The 27,698-nt window shown below is 42.9% G+C and overlaps 1 protein-coding gene across 1 annotated transcript; it reads right to left on the bottom strand.

Annotated features, from left to right (window-relative positions):
* Window positions 1-12,707: 12,707 nt before the first annotated feature.
* LOC124672176 (protein indeterminate-domain 16) lies at window positions 12,708-13,468 on the bottom strand. Its single transcript, XM_047208451.1, has one exon. The coding sequence runs from the start codon at window positions 13,466-13,468 to the stop codon at window positions 12,914-12,916; it is 555 nt and encodes a 184-aa protein (XP_047064407.1). The 3' UTR covers window positions 12,708-12,913.
* Window positions 13,469-27,698: the final 14,230 nt, after the last annotated feature.

Here is a 27,698-nt window from a genome sequence, read left to right as displayed (position 1 = left end):
CCAATTAACTTTATCGTAAGCCTTCTCGAAATCAAGTTTTAAAATTACCCCATTCAACTTTTTGGTATGCATCTCGTGAACCGCCTCATGTAGAACCACAACCCTATCTAGGGTATTACGTCCTTGCATGAATGCGGTTTGTGACGGCCTAACCACATGATCGGCTACTGTATTCGTTCTAATGGTGGCCACTTTCGTGAAAATCTTGAAACTTACATTTAGGAGGCATATGAGTCTATATTGTTGGATCCTTTCTCCCTCCTTAACTTTGGGTAACAAGATAACCTCACCAAAATTTAGATGGAATAATTATAGCTATCCAGCGTGTAAATCACTAAACAAGTCTAGAAGATCCTCTTTAATGGTATCCCAGAAAGTCTGATAAAATTCAGCAGGGAAACCATCTGGACCCGGGGCTTTGTTATGTTCCATCTGGAAAACCGCTTTTTTAACTTTCTTCTCCAAGTAAGGGGTCGTTAAAATAGTGTTCTTGTCCAGAGACACTTGGAGTATATCTGCAATTTGGGACTCATCGAGAGAGAAGGAACTCTATTCTGGAGGACCAAATAGGCTCTTGTAATAACTAGTAATGTAGGATTTGAGTTGTTCGTGGCCTTCAATTAAAAAAATGGGGATAATTTCACTTCCCAGCCACTGCACCAACCAGGGAAGCACATAAGCATTTGGCATGAGTACTATGATTTTTAATCTTGGTTAATATTAAAGCATAGTCCTCAAGATATATTGCATGAGTACCAGATCAGCCTGGGTCTCAACTATAAATAGGAACCTAAATTCGCGTTCGTGAGAATTTGAACTCAGGTGATGGGTTTGTACAACCACTCCCCCAACCAGTTGAGCTAGGCTCATTTCCAAAAAAAAATGGGGAGAATTTCATTTCCCGGCCTCTGCACCAACTAGAAATGCACACATCCATTAAGCATGAGTACTAAGATTTTTAATCTTGCTAAAGATTAAAGCATAGTTCTCAAGATAAATTGCATGAGTACCAGGTCCAGGCGTCAAGTATAAATAGGAACCTAAATTGGCGTCCGCAAGAATTTAAACTCAGGTGCTGGGTTTGTACATCCACTCCCCCAACTAGTTGAGCAAAGCTTACTTCCCTAAACATCGTATCAGTCGTGTGGCACAACTGCTGGATGAGCACATTAATTAGAAAGAATAACTTATCTGGCAAGTGTTTTACCCAGTGGATGCTAAACTTATTTAAAGATCAATCTGTCCCGCGGGGTGATTGAGAACATTATTGCCTGGAAGCCAGAGCAATCTGGTGAGTTTTTGGTCAGGAGTACATACAAATTGGGCCTCAATGAATTATCACTGCAATGCTCGTTCCCATCTTCAACTACACTGGCTGAGGGAGATGATCTCTGGTCTAGGATCTAGAAGGCTACGGTGCCACCCAAAGTAAAGATCTTTGTGTGGAAATCAGCGAAGAATGTTTTAGCAACTGAGAAAAATAAACAGATCCGTGGAATGAAGGTGACAAAGTTCTGCACCATCTGCGGACATGAACGGGAGGACATGTACCCTGTGGAGTGTGATGGGGTCATGCTCTTTTCCACTTCCAGCATGCATATTCCCTGTGGAGCGTGATGAGGTCGATCTGACACCCTTCATTAGACAAGGATGTCCAAGTCAGCTCAATTACATGGGTCCAGTCAGTTCTGGTCTCTATCCTAGTGCATATGACTGATGCTTTATGTTGGTTCTGTGGAGATCATGGTATGCCTGGAACGAAGTGACCCATGCTATACCCCTCCCGTGTGTATAGGAGTCTAAGAATTTTCTATGTGGTTACCTTCATACTGTCGGAAATCTAAAATCCTCGTCGACGACAGAAATAATCAAAGGTAAGCATGCCAGGCCGAAGGAGCCACCGGACAAGCGTTGGCAGAAACCACCCTAAGGCTGGGTTAAACTGAATATTGATGGTTCTACAAAAAAAAGGAGAGTGGAAGTGCAAGCGCGGGTATGGTGCTGAAAGGTGAGCAAGGCAAGATCATCTTTTATGTATACATGATACTTCTAAATTGTGATGATCTTTTTGAGTCTGAAGCCCGAGCGTGTGAGGAAGGCCTGTCCTTGGCACTGCAAAGGTGCACAAGTCTGATAGTTGCAGCCGCGTGGTGACACAAGACCGCTCCCTGCTAGTTCACCTCATCACTGAGATTAGATTTTTGGTTAAAAGGGAAGTAAACAAGTTATATTTGTAAAGCGGATCGATCTCAAAAAATAGGGCGAGTTACCGTCTTGCAAACTTTGCAAGGGCAGAGGAGCATACGATCGTGTGGCTTGGATCTGAACCTGATTGTGTTATTCAGGAGCTGGACCATGATCTCAATGTACTCCTTATTGCTTAATATAAATCCACTTTTACCCGGAAAAAAAGATATGCATGCTCCATGCATATATTCGCATGTACACTAAACCTGGCACAGCTTATTATTACGTCCCCTCTTTCCTTGGTCTTTCAGCGATTTCCTGTCCAAGAAATTCTTCACATTGTACATTTTTTTGTATTTTTTTGTGGGAAACATTGAGCTAAATTATTCTATGTATTCATCTCGGGATGGACGTCATATTGTTTTTGTTGTTTGGGTTCCTTTTAGATGACACTCATTAGATTTTGAAGCATGTATTCAGGTCGTGAAAACTAAATAGTTCTTGTTTGTATATCTAGGCTCTATAACTTCCACCGTAATATGGATAATGGTCGGGTATTAACAGACAACCTCCAAAATGGTACTAACAGACATCCTTGCTATGGTTTCTGAAACATTACATTTTGTGTGTAGGCTGCAATGTTCATCCTTCTGCAAGGCCAGTAGAACAGCAATGTAAGCCAATGCGGAAAGAAATAAACGGAGACTCTTCCTGAACTATGTTTGGGTGAACTGCCCTTCTGCATGCCATTAACACCATAGAGGAGAATTAAGTATGCTTATGTTCAGAAATATTTATGTGGGCTGAAATTATCTTGCACTATTAACCATTCCAGCTACAACCACAATTTTTATATTGATTCTTCCAACTCTTTTTTAGAGAGGAAAACATGCTAAGGATTGCCATGATGATTCAATGAGATCCTCTCTATGCTCCAAAAGTTACCAAGTTGCACTCTTCTAGTTGTTATGTTGTGAATTTTCTTCTAATGCTTGCAATTACTATAAAAGAGGAGGTGATAAGTTCCCTCTTTATGTTCCTAATAATTATAAATGGAAAGTACCTTCTGAAAATATGCATTTGTCTAGTCCTAACTGTTGTGATTAATTCATATATAAAATTCCAATGAATAAAAATAATGTTAGACTTTGTTGTTACTTGATTTATTCTTTATTGTGTGTTCTTTTATGCTTCAATATGTTAAATATTTTGATTAGTGTGATCACACATGGGATCCTGGTATCTTGTAACCAAGTCTACGTATGGTTATACAACCAATAAAGGTAGGAGTTTCAATAAAGTAAAAATGGTGAGAGTAAATAATAAGGATGAGCAATGGAGAAGTTGGGGTCGACCTTTAGCGTGTGTTGTTCATTGCAATGGAACCATTGCAAAATCTATATCATTAAAAAAATCCCATAATAAAACAAAATAAAAAAGTTTGTTTCTTTATTAATGTTCTTGATTTGAATAAAATAGTTTTCTAATAACTTTGGATTTTGCATGATGGGTTGAAACTATTATATCATTTGTTTCGGGAGCTAGCCATTTTGTTGACACTAAACGTATCATGGAGATGAAAGTATTTCGTTGTTTGAGGTGAAACATGAAATGATAGGAAAGGGTCATAAGACAAGAACTATCAAAACCACAATATTGGGGATACCCCCGCACCCCCTCTCCTCACAAGTGATCTCATGTGTTCTTATTCTAAACTCAAGTTCTAGTTTACCACCATATTATTGTGCATATTTATGGAAACCATAAATTTATTTCCAATATTGTTTTGTTGGAAGTTTTTTATTTTTTAACACTATAAATTTTTAATAAATTACCAAATTTTACCCATTTTGGATAATGAAGTTGATAATGCAGCATTTGATGAGTTGCAGATTCATGCATATTACTATTAGTGAAAAGATTGTTAGTTTTTACCCATAACTCTGATTGGGGTGAAGTTTCTATTGTAGTTATAATTTTTCATCCTCTGTACAAACAAAAATTAGGAAAAAAATCCTGTCAATTTTAAATGATCGAACAAACTATGGTTTCGAGTTACTGTTTTTCTGGACCGGTTCTATCTATTGTTGGAAAAGTGGCTATTTGAGTTTCTACTTGATTTTTTGGGGGTCTTTTGACTTTTAATGATTCTAAACTTGAGACAATTTCTGGACATTTGAAACCAAGTTTTATTTGGGTCTTTCTCTCATAGCAAAGGAATTATCTTTATACCATTAATATCACCCGGTAGAAAAGAGATGGGAGAAAATTTTGCGTTGAAGGTTTTCATAGGAAATGAAGAAACAATAAACAAGGAGTCATCCAAGTATGGTGAATAACATAATCTTGGTGATTCCCAAGGCATCCCACTAGATCTATACAACTCTCGGTTTGTAGACCTTCAAACATTATTTTTCAAGCAACATACTATTTTCGCATAAACTTGGAGTGTCTGTATCTTACGTTTTATGTTAAGTTGCACTCCTATTTATGTTTAAAGGACATCATCAATAAATTTCAGTAGCAATGTGTATAAATTGTGTACATGTCCTATGGAAATAAAATGCCAAAAATTTGCATGCAAGAAAGAAAAATGGATGAATCTCTACGAGGTACAAAGTATGGTTACTTCCACTTTTTGTGTAATGCTTTATTGTTGAGTGTATGATAGTTTGCAAGTGTAACATGTAGTACTAACTTTTAATTACCTATTGTATGTTTAAGTATACTTTATCTTGCTTCATATGAAATCATGTGAGCTATGGACCTTTTAATTACCTCTTGTATGTTTAAGTATACTTTATCTTGCTTCATATGAAATCATGTGAACTATGGACACGATTGCGCACTTTCTAGCGGTCAACTTAGCCCTTCTGACAAAAATTCAGGAAAAGCTTGTTTATCCATAAAACCTTGAGCCAATTAACATCAAATAGTATACACCATATCTACTTCATATGCTATTCCAAGTACGTCCTTGTGTGGTACTTTATTAATATTCCAAATCTTGTATGCTTCTGTTTATGCTTGGCATAGAGAAATAGTTTTGGGGTGACCGCGAACTTGACAGGCACAACTAAAAATGATAAAATTTGACATATTAAGAAGGATTATTTATATTTCCTTGTTGACATATTTGTTGGTTGTTAATACAAGCCATGTTGCCACAGGGGTTTTTCAACTCAAAATTATTGATTGCCATGTTATTTGTGAGGTTACTATTAATAATTTTTAGGATGGTGTAGACGAACAATGTATAGTTGTAGTTGTGAAGGTATATATGATATCCTTAACATAACTTGGCAAACCAAAACCATGCTTAAGTGGTGAAAGTTTTCAGCTAAGGTCTTTAAAACCTTAAATCTTGCAAGTGAGATTGAAAAGTTGATTGTCATGTCATTGGAGTATGGATAGTTGCCCATGCAAGAATCACATTGGGTGGCTCATTGTACGAATGAGCATGATGTATTCAAATTTTATCAATGATATCATGTATAGTACCAAGTGCAATAAAGATACAACCAAGATGCATGTGGATCCATTAGTCATATTATAGGGACATGAAACATATCAACAAATCTGTCTACAAAATACTATAGTTATGACCGAGTTCTTTAACCTTGTTGCAGTAATAAAGATGCTTATGATAGGGGTAATAGAACTCAACACTATGATGAAGTATGATCTTAATCATGCCTCAAGTATAAATATTTGGAATATAGATGATTTACTCATATTGAATCCCTACTTACTTTCTAATTCCTTCTAAGTCTAGAGACAAGTCTAAAGAAAGATCTAGATTCTAAGACTAAATATATACATAATTCACTTTCACTTGCACAATATTTTGCTTCATTTTCCATAATACTTTTGTCATTTTGTATAATGCAACATTTATCTATTGTTTTACATACTTAAAATTTATTTGATCTTTTACTTTATGAGATGGTTGCTTGCTCGTATTTACTTGCCAATATCTATTATATTTCCAGTAGCAATAATCATATTGAACTTTGCATATGTTGACGATAAACTCCAAATCACATGTTCCCTTTATCACCTTTATGCTCTCGGACGAGCATAAGTTAAGATTAGGGATGTTGATGCATGTAAAATGCATACATGTTCTTTGTAATTAATTGTGTTAATTTTTAAATATTTAACAAATTTATTATATTCATTTGAACTAAGCTAATAATATTTTTAAAAGTACAATTTTTTATTATATTTTTGTGTAGAAATTGCATAAATAATGGAAGAAAATATCTTATTATGGTGAAATTCGAAGTTTTTTTAAATCTGTCTCTGCAGAACAATTTTTAAAGATCACCCCGATACGCCTCCAAGATGATGTCAAATGAAAAAACTCAAAACTACGAAGTTGTTGGAAATTTTATGGGTTTCGTTATAGACATAAAAGGCATCAAATTACAAGCTCGAATGCGACTGGTGGCCCACGATTACCGGTGAGTCCAGATACACTTTTGGGAATTCAAAAGTTTATGACGGGACCGACTATAACTCTCGCCATACTTGATGGATTCAACCCATGGTCGGTTTCTTGGTCTCCTTGGGACATAACAGCTTGTATTCGGAAAACGACACAATGCATATAGATGCTAATATCTAACTAGGAAATTAGCCATACTTCTCAATTAGGATATATTCCTAGTAAGTTAGGTTACTTCCAATAAAGTTTGGTTTGTAAGATCTTTATTTTATTCATTGTCGCATGAGAAGCTGGATAAAAACGAGGAGATTGAAGTGTTCTTGTTGCTTCAGCCAAAGTCAAAGAACAAGAAACATTGTGGCTCAGTGGGTTGTCCTCGGACAATCAACCTCCAACTCATGGTGGATTATTCTAATCCTAACATAGTGCATCCACCCCGCTACTTCAAGAACCAGGTTAGTCCCTGGCTTATTCAAGTGCATTGCAACTACTATCAAGCCCCATGATCCGTACTTCATGGTGGATGCTTCTTTTATTTGATGATCACTTGCCGATTGTGGAAAGCACAATCATCAAGAGCTTGTCGGGTTTATGAAAGAAGGCATTCACATATTTGATGAAGAGTATCTACAAGATTGCAATGATCAAGGCACCAAGGGATTCTATCAATAACAAAGCTAGAGGGTTTCTTAGATAGGTTTTTATTCATTGGAGGTGGAAGTACTTCCAGAGACATGGCATGTATAGTTCACTGGAAATGCCCATGATCCTACCATTATTTTTTTAATCTAGTGCAAATCAGGAACTATGGATTGTGTATGCTTACTTTGGGATGCCTGGGGCTTGCAATGATATCCATCTGTTGCACCACTCATCAATCTTTTCCAAGTTAGCAGTGGAGGGGGCATCTCCTATGGAGTTTGGCTTTTCCATTGTGCGAGGATCGACTTGGTTCTAGAATCAACAAACTCTATCCAGGTTCATGACAATATGCATAATTACTCACAACATAGTAATAGAGAATGAGCATGTATAAGATGTAGCCTATGCTTATGAGGGTATGGACGAATATATTTTTTTTAAAGGGTTCATGAAGACCGGATCAAAATTATTCTGAGATGCACCGGTAGATCGAAGACCCGGGTATGAACAACTCCCAGATGACTAGGCTGAGGAGTTGTGGAAGTTGCATGAGAAAGTGCTTGATTTTTTTCATGTTGTTCATTTTTTAAACTATGTATTGTGTGATGCACTATGATATGTGTTTGACTTTGAATTTAAATTTGAAGTTTATAATGACGTATTTCAAAAGAATGTGAATTTTTTATGTGGTAACCATGATTATTAAATTTATCATATATGTAGGATCATAGAGCACATAGAATAATAAAGAGATACGGGTGTGGAGAACAAACATATTTTAGGAAAGGTACCGGAGAAAATTAAGTTAGTTACCAACTTTTCTCTTTTTTCACTCGTAGAAAACATATTAAATGCATGGAAACCTATTTCACTAGACAAGCTACTCTCTTCTGAATCTAGAGTTATTTTCTTAAAAGCAAGGATGCGAATCGAGAGTGACTAACTGCAAATCCTAGGTAATTAGAGTTAGATCTGACATAATTTACCTAAACCGATAATTTGAAACTCATTGTGCAAACTAACCGCCTATTGTTTCTTTTTGGGCGGTTGCACGTGCGAGATAAAGCCAGTCCAACGGACATGGAGTGATGCGACAGGAAGATATGATCGATTGTCCGGTGCGTGGTGATCCTCTCTTAATTTAGATGCCAATATTAGGCGAATGCTTTGCGGAGGGGATTAGTCAGGAGTTGTCACGTGGCGACATGAGATCCTGCAAGTTGCCACTCACCATTGCTTCCAAAGTCCAACGCGTCTAGCAACTTGTCCACTCCATGTTTTGAAGTCTGAATGCTAGGTACTTATAAATTTCCTTCGATTTTCCTCAACCATGAATCACGCGAGCTTATCTCCGTGGGCTTCGGCTACCGCAATGCTGCGGCCCGCAGCTTGCCCAACACACAAAAGCCCATCGTCATTTCCCGTGCCATGCTGGCTTCAAGGACCATGACTTTACAGTGCTCATCACGTCCTTTGTGTCGTCATCTTTGCCACCCGCAGTGGTTGATGATCCATCACCTCAAAGCTTGTGCATTCATGGGACTCGCTCGACATGAGATTCTCTTCATTCCGTTCCTGATTAACCAAACGAGGCTCCTGGTTCAGTCCTCACATCCATCACCATCGGGTTAGCTCATGAGTTTGCTTGTCTCCATGTGGGCTAGTTTAGCTTTTTCTTAAGGGGTGTGGTTTAGCTTCAGCTAATAGCTAATCTCTCAAGTTCTTTGCTAGTTGCTACATCGCACATGCTTACATGGGCCCCCTGGGCCGGCTTATTGTTTGGTGCAAAGCTCACCTTGCACATGCATGGCGGGCCTGTGGGTGGTCACCGAGGGCGGGGGTCCAGGGTTCTGTCTCTTCGCGACCAAGCGAATCCGGCAGCTCGCCACACTAATTACACGCCGTGTCGCTCTCATGAGCAGCGTACATTGCAATCTTTTCCTCCCGTCTGTTTGGGGCACGGATGATCCTAACCATCTCTCTGTCGATCGATCACAGGTTTGGCGACAACTGATACAGTATGTTGATCGTCTTTCCGTGTCACAGCGTACATCGCCGCTCTGGAAGAGCGTACTTTCAGAAACCTCCATTGGTATGTCGACGAAGACACAAATGATGAGTCAACCTTCCTTCGTTCCCAGAGCGTATGGATCTATTATCCATACTTGAGATATATATATCGAGGGTGTGGCGAGAGCTGCGGGCTTCTGTTCTTCACTATGCATGCATGATGCATCATGGGCGGATGTATCTGTTCATGTCAATCTGAGTTCAGTCTCTCTCAGCTTCTTCCTTGTCTCTTTCCCTTGTCTTTTCGGGGATCGCTGCTGCATGGTAGTGAGTGATCATCTGTTAGCTTCTGTATGGAGAATTCCTAGTTTTGGATCGCATGTGTTGTCATGTTTCCCTTGAATGTTTATACCTTCTTGTTCATGATCACTGATCCTGGACTTATGCGGATCAGCCTGACAAGGAGAATCTCACTGTTTCGTCTTATATCTTGGTTTTCCACTTCTCTGTTTTCACAGCTAAGAATAACGCATTATTTCAGGAGTCGGCTGTTAACGATCACACTCAAACTGCTGTGAGATTTAGATGCCAGCATTGACTAAATGATGGCGTTATATTTGTGGTGAGGACTACTTGAAACTTTTTTGGTTCAAGCACAAAATCAAAATGGAAATTTTCCATATAACACTCTTCGTATTAAAAGACATTTTGGCAAAGTAAAATAGTTTGCCAAAATGGCTTATTTTATAGAACGGAAGGAGTACATACAAGACTACCTCATCTGCTACAGTTTTATCTGTCTTGTACACGGCCATTATTAGTTAACGCTGGAATCGAAGGAAAATTTTGCAAGGTAGAAACTCACTTGAATATATTCTTAAGCAGACAATCTTTTATTTGGTTTATTTCTTTCTTGTTTTAAAAAAGCAGTTAATTTTCTGTTTACTAATCCATTTATAAGTACAGGAATTTGCAGTCCTTGATTTCCTCAAAACCCGCTCTCGTTGGAAAAAATCAAACACAAAATCAACTTTAAGCTCAAATTTTCACTTTGCCTTTCTCCTATTTATTTTCACCATTTTACTGCATTTTCACAACTGTACAGTATATATTCCTTGATAACTCGCAAAAAAAATTGTGAAGTACCTAGATCCGGAATTGATGCCGCTTTGACTAGACCTCTAAAGCTATGGTACCTTCCATATATACATTGAATTTTATAAAACACTTTGTTCTCTACCCTAGACTGGTTTTGGAAGATGCTTTTGCATTTCAATACTTGAAAAATGTTTAAAAATACAGGTAGGATTATATGAGATTATAACCTACAAAAGTTTGTCTAAAGATATGACCATTCGTGGCATGTGCAAAATAGAGTAAAGATATATAGAATATGTTATGGGGCATAATTCAGTTTTCATATTTTCTGATGACCTTCTGCAGGTTCCTCCCCTCCTTTCTGCAAGCAAGTATAATCACTTCAATTTCTCTTGTCTGTTTTGCACCGTGCAAAGATCATCCTATTTTATTTACTAAAATTCTTGCATGTTACCATTTCAAACTATGATATCTATAGAAGTGATTTTTCATATTTAAAAATTCTCAAAATATAAATAACTATTCAAAATCGTCCTAGGGTTCAATCTTAAATGTTCAAAAAATAGGATTTAAGAAAATGAATTCATATTTCAGGTTATAGTCAGACCGAGCATGATAGTTTAATGGGTTTTACATGACACATTTTTCCTATAAAAAGTGGAAGTCTTGAAAATAAGAAAAACTCTAAGAAGGGCAAGCTCACTAAGGAGTGTAGGTTGTCTGGTTCCTCAATGTAGCTAGCTTGGTGGAGGAACTTGCATTGCATCAATGATAAGAGCAATAATGTTGTCATGCCATGGGGTCATGATTCAACAATCTTTGTAAAGAAAAGATGACCGGGGTGGAAAAGGTGAAAGAGAGATATAACATGGATGTGATTTTACAGTAGCATCATGATGTTTTTTTGACGTTACGGTGCAGTACCTTCTGAAAAAAGTTTGTATCCCTGGCTTTGTAGGGTGCTTATGTATGCAGTGAGCACCGGAGACTTTTGTCTGGGACTCCTTTTGTGGCAATGGCAATACCTTTGAGTTTGTTGCTCCAGGAGGAAGATGGATTCATCGTGAATGGCCTAGGGCCTAGGGATGACAACTGAGAGATTCAAGTACGTACCTAGCAAGCTAGCTAGTTCAATAGTATCTCCTTGGATTTCTGCTCTCAAGAGTAAATTAATTCTACATGTAGGAGAAATGCCAAGTGGACATTGACAGATTGCACTTGAGGTATATTTTTCTTTAAACATGGTTGTGCAATACTTGCTGATTCCAAGTGGACATTGACAAAATCTTGCATTTCTGCATGGATTTGTTCAGTTGTCCTGCGAGCCAAGATTGTCACTGGCTTCAGTCATGCATGGATCATCTGAACGGTTGTATTGCATCACAGGCTGCAAGTAATCCATTCCATATACCAAGGCGAGGAGGGAGCAGAACGCTGAAAAAATGCAAAAGGTAAGATGATCAAAGATAAAAGGCGCATGTTCCTGATTCCAACGAGAATACGATTCGTTCGGCCCAATCATTTGGTACCACTGCCTGCACACTCGTCTGCATTCCATTCAGAAATTTACAGCACTTTTATTTCTCTCAGGGATCATGGGCTCTCATCCGTCGTGGTCACCGTATTTCTTGGATCGATGACGATGACTGAACGTCGTCGCCTGTGCAGGCAGGGTACAATCCCTGCAACTCCCATCCTTTACCTGGCACTGTGCATTGTGCAGGTAGGCAGGGTTACCTGGTCGCCTGCTCCACTGCAAATCTGTATATATACACATGTACAGGCATGTATGCATTCATGTCGAAGCCCAGTCCGTCGATCAGCTTGCGTTTTGCTGACCTAAACAGGCATAACTGCAGTGTATGACATCATTCTGTTCTTCTCGCAACTGCTGAGCCCTTATGAGTAGCCATATATGCCGTGTGAACAATTTAAGGTGGCTGAGATCGAGGAGCAACTTAGCATGCATGATGAATAGGATGAAATCTGGCATTTTGCCCGATCTTCCTCGTTCGTCTTGGACAACTAGTCCACTATAGCTAGAGAAGCTGAAATCATCAAAACTCCATGGACCGATATTAATTTTGTCAGACGTACTGGAGCCAGTACAGTGGGGATTCGTACCTAGCAAAGAGATTAAATAAGTTCTAAGAAGAGCATTTATCAATAAACATACGCTTTAGTTAACCTGTTGCATAAAATTTTGTGTTGTTTCTGAACAGATGAGTTGTTTATGCCCTTGTTTCTGTAAGGCAGGCTGCAAATTAAGCATGCGCCCTCATCCATACATAATAAAAAATTAAGCATGCACACTCAGAAAGATTGAAGAGAGAATTCCTTGATGCATGCATCAACCAGATGCTTATCGTCTCAAACTGAACGTGACAATGGCAGTCTGTTGGCTTGGCACTCACATGAAACTATGAAAGGAGGGACAAGAAAAAGAGAGGGAGGGAGAGTTACAGCTAGCAGTGGCGACCTGCGGGCATAGATCGCCGGCCATGTCGTTGTAGTCCGCCGACCTAATTAAGGGTGGAAGCGCTGCATGCAGGCATGGCAGGTGATCTCGAGCGCCGCGACGGACGCGGCTGAGCCGAGCCGCCTGGCGGCGATCTGCTTCATCCGCTCGACCCGCTCCACCTCCTCCCGCGCTCGCTCCCAGATCATCCTGGCGCGCGCGAACTCCCTCTCGGCGAGCTCCAGCTCCCGCTTCGCCAGCTCGCGGACGCGCTCCGCGTAGGCGCGCTCCGCCGACGCCATCCGCGCCTGCTCCGCCGTCTGCTGCTTCACGGCGCGCACGTCCACCGCCACCTGCTGCTGCTGCTGCTGGAGCTGCCTCGCGGCGCTGGCCGCCACCGTGGCCGTGGAGGCTCTCCTGGTCTCGTTCGCAGGTGGCGTCGGCGGCGCCGGCCGTGGCATCTGCAGCTGCTGCTGCCTCGGCCCAATGCTCATGGACAGGTCCAGGTCGAGCTGCTGGTGGTGGTCTCCGCCAGCGGCGCTGGCGGGCACGTCGCCGAGGACTCGAGCAGCCGCTGCGGGGAGCAGCAGCTGGAGCCCCCTCTCCGTCCCTTGCTCGTCCATGGAAGATCGAGACCAAGTAGAGATCGAGGTGTATGTCGTCTCTCCCTCCCTATCTTGTTTGCTCGCGTGCTTTGGCTTAGCGTAGCTTAGTTAGGTGCTGCGTGTAGTATACTATATATGGATGTCTGTTTACATCATCCTCCTCCGATCGAGCATCTATGTAGCTTGAGGTTTTACCAGAACGCCCCTGGTATCGTCTGCAACACTAGGTAGTGTGCCTTTGTACTCTGCCGCATGGGGGGACATATGTTTGTCCGTGCCACGAGGACGCCTCCTTGGTTTCAGCCTGCCTGGAGCTCAGCAGCTGGTTTTGTGTGGACCAGAAGGAATTGCTTAGCTTCACCTCATCTAATATCCTGAATTCCTGATGCAGCTGTGTCCTCCCACCAAAGTTGCATCCATTGCTAGCATTCTCTCGCTCTCCTACACTACCAGTACAGTAATCCCTCCGTTTCATGAATCCTGTCGTGGTTTTAGTTTCCTCCGTTTCATATCTCTTATCTTTTGTTTTTGAGGGGGTTTCATATCTCTTATCGTCATTTTAGTTCAAATCTAAAACTAAAACCACAACAAAAAATTATGAAACAAGAATTATGAAACGGACGGAGTAGTATCCACCGTGGGCTCACTGACTGAGCTCAAGGGATCAATCGTCCGCGCCGGCCAAATCTGCCATGGGGCATAGGGGAGCTCAGGACGTTCTTTGATGGCTGCTTTTGTTCCACATGCTGCGTGCCTCGCGCTTTACGGGTTGGCAAACGCCGCAATTATTCCCGACGTGCATGCACATGTTTTCGGAGGAGAAGTTTTTTTCATGAGGCCGGGAGTTTCAGCCTTGGCCTGTGAGGGCTTTATGGTAGGCCTGGCTTTGTCCGCTCTGTCAAAATGAAAAGAACAAAGGGATCCATCGAAAAAGGGAACGGGGAGGAAAAACTATTCGGCTACAGGCGATCCGGCTTCTTCCTTGGACTTTCGCTTAATCCCCCCCCTTTTCATCTTTTGCAGTTCTAATTGCTGCTGCCATGTGTATTGGGATCGTTAATCAATGCGAGTATGCATGGTTGTAGACTGCATGGTCATCTTCAATCCTTCGTCACAACAAATACTACAAGCTCGAGCAACTGATTACTGCCCTAGTCACTAGCCATCACAAGCTAGGCTCTATCCACAATTGTGTTAAATCCATGTGTGGTAGTACTTAGTGACATAGGTATGCGCATGCCGAATAAAGTACCCTGAGTCTATGAGAAAGTATGAAGCCCATGGACTCGGAGCTTTGGAGGCCCAGAAGGTTAAGGATCTTCGGGTTAGGAAAGTAGAGTTGTAATAGGAAACTTGTATCAATATAGGAAAGGCTCAACACGGCTCGAACAGTTTGTAACTTGTACGACACGAAAAGCCTCGACTTCGCCTCCTATATAAAGGGGAAGCCGGGGGAGAAAAAAAGGATCAAAATCATTGTAACCCTAGCCACCATAATCTTCAGTTGAGCACCTCTGTTCGGCTGAACCTTCGAGATCTACTTGCCCTCTACTTCTTACGAAACCCTAAGTCTACGATCTGTAGGCATTGATCAGTTAATTCCTCGTCACTTAGGGAAAAGTAGGTCATAAACAACAGTTGTGTGCATCCTAACCATATAGGGCGCAACCCTTTGGCTCGCATGTGGGGCAAAGTTTTTAGGTCATTTGGATGCCCGCTCGTCTCCACGTTGTTGCACAACATGGGTCTTAAAGCAACTTTGGGACAGGCCCAGGAGGAACGCCCAGTTTGGCCGTTTTTCTAGGGACAGGCCCGGGCGCGACGAAAATCGACAACGCCATTCGCGTGTACGATCGGCCGCGGCATGGTGGGATTAGCGAAATCCGAGCGGTGTTGTGCGGCAAAGGTAGGGGTAACCTTCCTCTTCGGTTACCCTCTCCATTAGCCCCCTCTCGAAATTTCCCTTTCTCCAATTTTGGCACCAACGGCGACTGCGGCGACCCAGATCTGCACTCGCGCATCTGACCCTGGTCATGCTCTAGACGAGGAGCTCCTCCCTTTGGTTTCTGGAGCCGTGCCAGGATCATCGTGTCCAGCCGCAGTGGAGCCTGTGCACATCTTCTCCGACTTTCGGCCGCCTCCATCGTCTGCCATGATAGAGGTAAGGGGAAACTCCTCTGGTCTATTGTAGTGTTAGATTCATGTTGGTAGAACCAGTTAGGTTCGATAAGATCCTAATGCTTAGATGTTGTTTGAGTAGACCGACTAGCTCCAGCTTGTGCATCATGCCGCATCACTCATCATTTCCATTCAAGTCTGGATCCTGATGGTGCACAAGAGAGCGGTTAGGCGCGCTGCTTTTCCTCATGTCATGTACGGTCATATGTTACAATAAGATCAAGAGAGGATAGCCAATCTAAACTACATCTACAACTGAACCATGTACAGCCAAATGCTTCGGATGAGAAGAGCCCCTTTTCTCTGCACTTGTGAAAACGTTCAGTGAGAGAGGACTGCTAGTGGATAGCATCCACACCTCTATCGAAGAACAAGTCGCAATGTTTATTCATGTCCTTGGTCATAACCATAGGTTCAGACTCATCCATAACACATTCAGGCGATCCACGGAGACTATTTCTTGGTAATTCCAGCATGTGTTGTACACAGTTAGGAAGCTCAGAGGTGAAATGATTAAGCCAGCATCAAACAACACACTACCCAAGATCAAGAATAGCTACAGGTAGTTCCCGTATTTCAGGGTGAGTGTACAATATCATGTTCGTTCTACTTATGAGATGTGCTGTACTGTCAGAAAGATGATTGTGTGCTACTTGTTTGACATGATTGCACTGGGGCTATTGATGGTACTCATGTCACTACAATGTTACCGAGATCAATGTCTGCAGCATTCCATGGGAGGAAGCACTACACCAGCCAGAACGTGCTAGCAGATGTGGATTTCGATATGAGGTTCACATACGTGCTTGCTGGCTAGGAGGGTTCAGCTCATGATGCAAGCATCATGTCCGACAGCTTATCAAGGCCTGACGGGTTGCAAATCCCTGAGAGTACATTCTACCTTGGAGATGCTGGATATGCATGCCGACCTGATATTCTACCTCCCTTCAGTAAAACAAGGTTCCACCTCAATTAGTTTACTGCAAGGAACCAACCTCATAATGCAAAAGAGAGTTGTTCAATCTGAGACACTCAACCCTTAGAGTCACCATTGAGAGGGTCTTTGTTGCATTGAAGAATAGGTTCAAGGTACTTGACCAGAAACCTTTACACACTTTTGACACTCAAGTGAAGCTAGTCCTTGCTTGCTGCATTTTTCACAACTGGATCCTAGGTTGGGGCGAGGATGACTTCTTCGAAGAGGTTGTCACTTTTGATGAAGTTGAGACCGTCCATGGCATGGAGGAAGGCGATGATGAAGCCTGGAAGGAGAAGAGACTTGAGTGGGCAAACTCAATGTGGGAAGCCAGAGGCCACACCACCATGTGAGAAGGAGATGACCAAGTGAAGAAATGAAGAAGTGAAGAAGGAGAACCCCTCTTTCATACCCTCTTTCTCGAACCCCTCTTTGATCCCCCTATGTTGAACTACCCTGTGATGATAAACTACCATTTGTAGTAGATAGGGATTGTGGTCATGAACTACCATTCGTAGTAGCTAGGGCTGAATTCGTGAACTGCTAGCTTCGTTGATGAATTGTGATTTTTGTGATGGGAGGTGATAGTATGGTAAGGTCACCCGTTGTAGAGAAGAGGCGATCTTACGCTTGCCTGGTACCAAACAGGTGTAGTTTCATCGATCAACACTTGGGTTTGGTTGCAATTAACAGACCAATTCTGGCCCGTGGGTCGTTTCCGGACGCGCAAGTGAACTCACCCCACTGCGCCAGTAAGCCCCAAATTGGGCCTAGGCTACCAAGCGGGCCCAAAGTGGCTGGGTGTGAGCTCTTATGAGTTGTATCTGTGTGAGACTATCTTATGAATTTAATATGGCACCCTTTATCAAAAAAACAACCGATGTGTTAATTTCAAGAAAATAACCCATCAAGTATGACTAGAGTTCGACTCTAGGTCGAATCACGTGCGTATTGGGAGAAACGTGTGGTGAGAAAGGAGGGGGTATACGCAGTAGGGGGCAGTTGCCCCGAGTCAGAGTCCCCGCAGCTGGTTATTGGCGACCAACATCATGGTGGTGCCTAACCGGGCGATTACGGTAGCTACGGAAGGCGCACGCCAACGACAATGTGGTCTATGTGAGCTCATGGACCCAATGATGATTTATGTTTTGGTTTTTTAAGATTTGATGGCGGCAGCGGCACAACCATGGTGGGCTTTCTAAGAGGAGGCACACAAACTCCATAGTAGTTGAGTGAACATGATGGGATCAATCGCACTGGGATAAGAGATGTCTCTCTGGGCCATTTCAATGATTGTTGTTTGCATAGGAGTCTCTTGTGAAATGAAGAAATCAATGGATCGTCTTGGCATCAACACAACATGGTTCACTTTGTTGGTGTCTCTGTGTGACGATGAGAGTTTTTCCATCTAGAACAGACTGGTGGTCACACACTAGTGGTCTCCACGAGGCGTGTGTGATGGGTTAGTCGATGGAAAATATCCACGCGTCAATGTAGTGGGGGCTCGGATTGATCACCGGAGCACGAGGTTGGTGAGTTGAGTGCTATTCCTAGGGAGATGGCATGGCCCTAGGCTTAGGTAGGTTGGCATATACAATTGGCAAAATGAATCTTCTGAACCCGAAATCAGTTTATGTTATTCAATTGTGAGCTAAAAATGTGGGTTGAGGGGAGCCTATATAGAGCTATGCACCAAGTCAAATGAGGAATATCTTTGGATCATTAACATATTTGTCTCCACTCTCTACGAAAATCGTACATAGCATTTATGGTTATGACCGAGTAGTTATGCATGTTTGTAAGTTAGAGAGGCAAGTACAAAATCATGTTTCCTGATTTTCACTTGGCAAATGTTCGCCACTTATGCAATTCAACCAGGTTTCATCAAGTCTTAGTGTGTTACCTGATTATAAACTATGTTTGTTATGCTTTTTCCTAATTGATCTGAAGTTGCATGTGTTACCTTGAACCCTCGAAGCCACTACGAGCATGCTTTCATTAGATGCGACATTTTATCGATCTATTTGCTAGAAATAGATAACTAGTTATTAACAGTAATGTTTGTGTTCCAGACAATATTATGATAGATATATATATGTTTTCATTTGATTAAATATAGTGTTTACATGTTCCAAAATCTCAAATTTCATTGCTATTGATTTGTTTCTCATCAATAGTCATAGGTATTAGAAAAAATATATCTTAACTGAATCAGTCTAACTTTTCCCTTCTTTGACATGTATATGTCTTTCCTCGCTCACTTCTACCCCCCTTAGATGCTTTCTAATTCTTTTGTATTTGGGACCTGCTCCCTGATTATATATATATAATCTATACTGTAGGAAATTCCCCTACGGCTGCCCCTAAAAAAAATCAAACTAAGGTCACATATTATAAGTAACTACTGGTCACACGAAGACTTTAAGTTTTAGCAACATTTAAATCTACCCCACCTCGTTAGAATAACTTTACATGATGTTGTTTGTATTTGTAACTTTAAATCCAAGCTTACATTTATATGCATCGTTATTGCCGAAATTATGCTAACCCAAATTATTAAATTATTTGATACCAAAATAGGTGTTAGAATAAAACTAGGTGTGAGCTTAATCATGTGGAAGTCATGAACATAGAAAGAATATATTTTACTTATTATTCACTTTTACATGACATGTAAGAATAATATTCCAATTGAAATGAATAAAAACTTAATTTCCTATGTTTTTAAAATTTTAGATATACCGGAAATTCAATTCGGCTCCCGGGTGCATATGCTCCCTCTATCAGAAAGTTATATTTCGAAATGTCGAAAAATTATGATAAAAAATTCTACATTTACATCTCCACAATATACGTATGTTCATCAAGTTTCGCGAAGAACCAATATGTTTTGTGGTCTGTGTAAAAAAGAGAAAATTTATCTCCTGAAAAGCCTTATTTTTAGCATTGAATTTTGTCTTTTTTACACACGTCACACGACAAGTCGGATTTTTATGAAACAACTTTGTGAGCGCGTAGCACGTGAAGATGTACGTTCAAATTTTTCGTTTCAATTTTTTGAAATTTCAAAATGTATGTAACATGCATTTCAAAATAAAGGGAGCATATGCTCCCATGTGCCAAAACACCATTCCCTAGATATACGCATTACTTATCTATGTAGCTAGCATCCCCTTTAGTACCCTTTAAACCATATATATAATGGACAGTTAGTGTACTAGGATATTGCTTAGGTCAACGTAGGAGAGGTTTCTAGAGTGTACATGTATGCAATAATTGTTTCTATTTACTTGTGATTAATAAATGGAAAAATATCAATGTGGATTTCTCTTTTGCTTCATTTGTAAGAAAATCAAATATATACAAACCACTCTAGGTGATCAGTTCACTCCAAGGCCATGGTAGAAACTCAAAATTTGTGAAAAAAATAGAATTCATGGAAAGACCAACATGTCCATTTAGAGTTCTACTTTCGTTGACCTCTTATACAAACCACTCAAGGTTAGTCTGTAAGAAAATCAAATATATACAAACCACTCTAGGTGATCAGTTCACTCCAAGGCCATGGTAAAAACTCAAAATTTGTGAAAAAAAATAGAGTGCATGGAAAGACCAACATGTCCATTCCTTGCTCGTGCCCTGATGTTTTCTAAATCACTGTTTTACCTAGGGTTAATAGATGTCACCTCATCCCTACCATCTCTGCCTCACCCTTACGAAGTGATCTCACTCTGTCACCACACTCACGTCCTCATCATCGTTCCCTCCTCAGCATGCTTATGTTTACTTTTTTAAAAATAGAACAACATTACCCCTAGCATCTTCACTAACTAAGGATGCATACGGCCACTTCATTACAAAGATAAAAGCTTGGTGAAGAAACAAAGTAAAAAAGACACATCGTGGAATATTGCCAACCACAATATATCACCAACGGCAAGTGACATAGGCATCCCAAATGGGCCTGCCTAATATAGTACCCGGGGTTTATTGAAGGCCCACTACCCGAAGAATAAGAAGACTCGAGAGCCCAAGATGTATTTAAGGAAAAGATAGAGTTGTAATAGGAAGTGTTATTTGTAATCCGGCGGGATGAGTTAGAAACCGTCCCGGACTGCGTAATCCTTGTATAGCACGAATTCCTCGGCTCCACCTATATAAAGGGGGGTCGAGGGACGAGAAGATCATCGAATTATTGTCACGCAAACCCTAGTTTTCATATTCGTCGAGTACTTTTCGGCTGAAACCTTCGAGATCTACTTGCCCTCTACTTCTAACTAAACCCTAGCCTACAATCCATAGGCATTGACAAGTTAATCCCTTGTCAATTGGCGCCGTCACGTGGGAATTAGAGGCGTAAGGATCTGATCTCGATGGCACGTTCAAGATCTTCGACATCGTCAACCGGAAGCAACACTATGGATCGAGGTAAACAGATCGCTACTGGTCCTGTTGATTTTGTTCCTCACCCACCCTCCCGTTTGGATGCATATGCGTATCTGGCGGAGCCCTTGGAGATGACGTTTGGAAGTTTCCACTTTCGCGTCGGGAAGGAAGGATCGTATCGTGTCGAAATTCCGATTTCGTCGGGATCGTCGGCGGTCGATTCTCAATTTTCAAGCTATGCATCATCAACTGAGTCAGAAGAAGAAACTTCGGCAACACGCTACGTCAGCGTCGAGCAAGAGAGAAACTCGCCAAGATCTTCGACAACGCATCGTTTGGGTCATCTGCGGACTCATATATAAGCGATGGCTCAAGCGATGTCGACGATTACGACTTCGTCGACAAATCTCTCACGATGGGCAAGGTCTTCATCAATCTCAACAATGATGTCACCGAACCCAACATAGATCCGAGTACAAAATATCATCGGATTTATGCTATCGAAGATCAAGAGGAAACATCGGAGGCTTTCGACCAATTGGGAAATCCTTTTGTCGATCCCTCAGATCTAAGGAGAGGTATGGGCACTAAATATGTCGGGCCCACACCGCGCGTCAGAGTCCAACTTCCACAGGCAGCTTGGGATAGAGCGGCAAAAGCCATAGATGGTTCGAGAACCAATGACGACAACAGCTACAGCTCAAGAAGCGCAAGCTTATCAATATATGCTCGCACGAACTGCCCGAGAAATAGAAAAACGGACGGCTGAGCTAAACAGGAGAAAGGAGGCAGCTTCCGCATCCAGCAGGAGAAGGGCAGATCTAAGTGGACAGTCTAGAATTTCGGGTGATAGCCACAGGGAGGCTCGGAACAGAGGAAGATCAAGGCTGCAACACATACCCGAAGCAGACAGAGAGTACTTGGTTCAAAACCTCGACATGTCCTTTATGTCAATAGATACAAGAGGAAACATTATCCCTAGGACACCAGAAGCTGGGTATATGGCGACACAAGCTTACATCCTCGCATCCAAGCCACCCCCAGGAGATCCAAGGGAAACATTATACAACATGGCATTGGCGGGAGTTGGAGCTATGGGGACGAGCGTTCGTAGCAACGCCTCCCGAAGGAGCGAGCAAGGCAAAATAGTCCACGACCTGCAGCGGTAACGGCGGCAGCTCCGGAAGGACCAAGTGGAGCAAGAGACACGAGGAGTGCAAGCAAGGGTCGACGAGCAAGACAAAGCGAGAAGAGATCATCGGCGGTCCCGGAGCTTAATGACGAGGATATGTGCGGTCTACCGTGCTTCACGAGAAGAGTCCGAAAAACTCGAGTCCCCTCAGGATTCAAGTTACCCGATCACTTCAAAAAGTTCGACGGCCTGCAAGACCCGGAGGACTGGTTAATTGATTACCTCGAGACGGTGAAGCTAACTGGAGGAACTAGAGCAACAGCGATGCAAAGTATTCAGGTACACTTAAGTGGAGCCGCACGATCTTGGATCAAAAACTCCCGCCGGGATCCATCGACAGCTGGGAAAGTTTCGAGGACGTTTTCGTCAAGAACTTCAGATCCACATGCAAGAAGCCTGCATCGTTGGAAGAGCTGAGGGCGTGTCGACAAAAGCCAGATGAGTCAATGAGAAAGTACATCCAAAGGTGGAACATCATAAAAAACTCGGCGAGAAAATATATCCGACGAGAGAGCAATAGATGCGTTTGTCGCGAGGAATCGAGCGCGGAGATTTTGTCGAGGACTTGGGAAGGACCAATCCAAAAACGAGTATCCGCGTTGATGGAGATAGCAAATAGATGGGCAGACGGAGAAGACGCTGTCCACAATAAACGACACAGGTCGCCGGAGGAGGACCGTGGTCGAAATTATCGAACGAGGCGACGATTTCCTCGGCGGTATCCGAATTACGACGCCCCGGGGCAAATTTCGGCGGGATTTCGGTCAAATACGGGAGCAAGCAACGAGAGATGATTATCGGAGAAGCAATGAGCAGCGAGGCGATAATAGGGACGACTCCCGTAACGAGGCAAAATAGTGGGCCAAGGTTTCCACGACCTTTTATGTCTCCCGAAGAAATGCTGAACGGACCGTGCCGGATGCACTTCTTCCTCGACGGCAATGGGAAAAGACGGTCGGGACACCTGCGGAAAGATTGTCGAAATTTCCAAGCAATGTTCAGATGTGCAGAAAACGCTCACGCACGAGCAGCACAGAGAAACCCTCGGGAGCCTAGGAGCGAAGTTCATCTACCGCCACCTCCCGCGATTACAGAAGGCAATCAACACCAGCTCAGAATAGCGGCAGCACCCGCACCACCACCCTATGTTGATCCTAACTCCAACGGAGCAGTGTCGATGATTCGAAGGGAAGGCCATCCAATAGAGCTCAAAAAGTAATCTCACGACGAGTGTTTATGGCGGAGAAAATGCCTCCACCAACGAGTTGAGTACCTCAATTGGTCGGGGCAAGACATCGGCTTCACCATAGCGGACCACCCGCGAGCAAGTTCCTCGACCGGGGCGGTCGGCACTCATTCTGCCGGCGGTTATCGCAGGATTTGACGTTTCTCGAGTATTCATAGATGGTGGCAGCAGCTTAAACCTCATGTATGCAGATACATTGAGGAAGATGAACATATCCTTAGCAAACCTGAAGCCAATAGACACAAGGTTCCACGGAATCACACCAGAGAAACCAAGTTACCCATTGGGGAAGATCAACCTCGACGTTCAGTTTGGAACCCGAGAAAATTATAGAATCGAGAAACTGGAGTTTGAAGTCGTGGATTTTCCATCGCAGTACCACGCTTTGTTGGGACGACCAGCATACGCTAGATTTATGGCAGTACCACACTATACATACCTGTTATGGAGATTGCACTGGACCCAAGGGACCAATCACGGTCAAAGGGAGTTTTGCCTTAGCGAGATAAGTGCGACAAGGATTTCCATCGGTTATCGAAACCTTCGGGATGCAAGCTGAATACTTGGCGTCGAAGAGCATGACTGATTACGACGTATTGCCGGACGTCGGAAGGCCAAATAAAGAATCAACTTTCAACACGAGAGAAAAATTCTAAGGAGGTGCAGATTCACCCGACGGATCCAAAAAAGACGACATCCATTGCAAACAACATGGATATCGCATAGGAAAGCGCGCTCGTCGAGTTCCTCCGTGAGAGCTGGAAAATATTCGCATGGTGTCCAGCCGACATGCCGGGAGTACCCGGGGAACTTGCCGAGCACCACCTAAATTTGGATCCAACGAGCGAAACCAATCAAACAACCTTTGCGGCGTTTTTCGGAACCAAACCGCAAAGCCATGCTATCAGAAATAAATCGACTAGAGGAAGCTGGTTTTATCGGAGAGATATCTACGGAAGCCACATGGGTAGCTAACCCAATGAATGGTGCCGAAGAAAAACACGACGAGTCCTTCGCATGTGCGTCGACTTTACGTGTCTCAACAAACATTGCCCTAAGGATCACTTTCCCCTCCCAAGGATCGATCAAATTATCGACTCCACGGCAGGTTGTGAACGTCTTTCCTTTTTGGACGCATACTCGGTTACAACCAGATCAGATAAAAGAAGATGATGAAGCCAAAACAGCGTTTATTACACCTTACGGCGTGTTTTGCTACAAGACAATGCCTTTCGGTCTAAAAAATGCGGGAGCAACATATCAGAGGATGATGCAGAAGTGTTTAGCAACACGGATTGGGAAAAACGTGCAAGTATACATCGATGATGTCGTCATAACATCAAAAAAGGGAGCAACGCTGATCGAGGATCTCAAAGAAACTTTTGACAACCTCGACAAATTCTGCCTCAAGCTGAACCCGACGAAGTGTTCTTTTGGCGTCCCGGCAGGGAGAACTTACGGGGTTTCTAGTTTCGGCAAGAGGGATTGAAGCAAATCCCGACAAAATACAAGCCATAGTAACAATGAGGAAGCCAACGAAGTTGAAAGAAATACGAGCAGCTAGCCGGGCGAGTCGCAGCTTTGAGCGGATTCGTCGCCGAGTTAGGAGAAAAAGCGCTACCATTTTATGCGCTGATAAAGCAAGGAGATAAATTCCAGTGGAACGAAGAAGCCGATAGAGCTTTCGAGGATCTGAAGCGAAAAATCTCGACACCACCAATCCTGGTAGCTCCAAAGGAAAAGGAACCTCTCCTATTATATATTGCAGCTACACCCCAAGTGGTTAGCACGGTGTTAGTTGTCGAAAGAGAAGAAGAAGGGAAAATCCATGGAGTGCAGCGACCAGTATACTTCGTGAGCGAAGTCTTGTCTCCCTCAAAACAAAGATACCCTCAGTACCAAAAGCTAGCATATGGAGTGTTCACGACAGCACGAAAATTGCGTCACTATTTTTCGGCACACCCGATCATAGTGGTCAATGAAGCTCCTTTGTCAAACATACTGAACAACCCAGAAGCCACGGGTCGTGTCTCCCTTTGGGGAATAGAACTTTCCCCTCGGGACATCACGTACGAAAAAGAAAAGCAATAAAGTCGCAAATACTACCGGACTTCATCGCGAGTGGATGGAGTTGCAAAATACGGGACCCCGGATTTATCGAGAACCTGGACTATGAACTTCGATGGGTCCAAGAGGCTAGAAGGGGCTGGCGCAGGAGTAGTACTCATATCACTCGAAGGCGACAAGTTGAAGTACATCCTTCGGATGACGTTCCCTAACGCATCTAACAATGAAGCGGAATATGAGGCTCTCATACACGGGATGAAGATGGCGAAAGCACTGCGGAGCAACTCGACTAAAAATCTTTGGCGACTCACAGTTGGTAGCTCAGCAAGTTATGAACCAATGTGATGCAGTCAATGATAGCATGATGGCATACAAGGAGGTGTACAATGAGCTCGAGAAATTGTTCGATGGATGCGAAGTAAATCATATTAGCAGATTGAGCAACGATGAAGCCGACGTTCTCGCAAACATCGGGTCGCAGTGCCTTGCGGTCCCACCGAGGTGTATTTTGGGAGGAGATAACGAGAGAGATCCACCGAGACGACAAAATCAAAAAAGAAGGAGAAGAAACCCTCGGGGGCTATCAAGGAGAAGCAAGAGGAAGAAGAAGAAGAGCAAGACCTGGTCCTAGTAATACGGATACCATGGATGCAGCCATACATATCATATATCCTCGGGAAAGAAATACCGGATGATCCGAGTTGAGGCAAGGCGAGTAATTCGACGCTCCAAAGCTTTCACGGTGGTTAAGGGAGAATTATATAAGCGAAGTATTTCAGGCGTCTTGCAAAGGTGCGTTACACCCGAAGAAGGAAGAACAATTCTAAAGGACGTACATGAAGGAATATGTGGCCACCACGCAAGTAGTCGAGCTATCGCAGCCAAGGTTTTTCGGGCAGGATTCTTGCGGTTGACGGCAATAGAGGACGCTAAGGACATAGTACGAACTTGCGACGCGTGTCAAAGGTTTGCCGCAAAACCTCACTCTCCGGCGACGAGCTAGCACCAATACCTTTGTCATGGCCCTTTGCACAATGGGGACTCGACATGGTAGGCAAGTTACACAAATCATCGCCGGGAGGAAAGGAATACATGCTAGTAGGCGTCGACAAATTCACAAAGTGGATAGAAGCGAAGCCGATAAATTCACCGGACGGAGCATACTGCGATAAAATTCATAAAAGACCTCGTCTTCGGATTTGGAGTGCCCCACGGCATCGTCACGGACAACGGCAGCAACTTCACGTCCAATGAATTCAAAGACTATTGCGAAGAGGTGGGTATCAAGCTGAACTTTGCATCGGTTGCACATCCTCAAACCAATGGGCAAGTCGAGAAAGCCAATGGCATCATCCGCAATGGCATCAAGAAGCGCTTGTTAGGACCACTAGAAAAAGCTCGACATACCGGCCCGAAGAACTACCAAGTGTGCTGTGGAGCATCCGAACAACTCCAAATACAGCGACACAGGAAACTCCATTTTTTCTGGTACATGGAGCAGAAGCAGTACTGCCAATCGAGATGGAGCACAACTCTCCACGTGTCGCGGAGTATGACGAAGAAAAGTCGAGAAAAGCGCTCGAAGATGATATGGACGCACTTGATGAAGCTCGAGATGAAGTATTGTCTCGAGTAACCAAGTATCAACAGGACTTGAAGAATTACCACAGTCGACGTTTGCGGCCAAGATCTTTTCAGGTGGGCGACCTAGTTCTTCGGCTCACGCAAAAAAGTCATGAAAAACTCGAGTCACCATGGCTCGGTCCTTACATCGTCACGGAAGTAATCGGAGGAGGAGCATACAGGATAAAGGACAAGAAGACAGGGGTGGAGGAGCCAAACCCCTGGAACGTGGCGCAACTCAGGCGGTTCTACGCCTAGAGCCGAAATATAGTCCTTGTAAAACTTCAATGTACTGAAACACCCGCGAGTTTTCAGACGCACTCTTTTCCTTTTTCGGGGCACCGAGTGGGGCCGGAAAAGGTTTTTAATGAGGCGGGCTCGCGGTGCTGCAATATAATAAAGATAGTGGCTACATCACCTTTTTCTTTATCAACGTGACCAAAGTCAGCGCTCCGACGAATTTCAATATAGTTCATCGATGAAAGAAGGAAAAAACCTTGCCTTGGTATTCAAATACCTCGTGAGTCAATAAAAATACAAAATAGTACTCGGTAAAAGCTCGGGGGCTCATATTTGCCTT

The sequence above is a fragment of the Lolium rigidum genome, chromosome 7 (genome assembly GCF_022539505.1).
Source record: "Lolium rigidum isolate FL_2022 chromosome 7, APGP_CSIRO_Lrig_0.1, whole genome shotgun sequence".
Lineage (NCBI taxonomy): Eukaryota > Viridiplantae > Streptophyta > Magnoliopsida > Poales > Poaceae > Lolium > Lolium rigidum.
The sequence above is the reverse complement of the archived record's forward strand: the minus strand, read 5'-3'. Positions and strand labels throughout refer to the sequence as shown.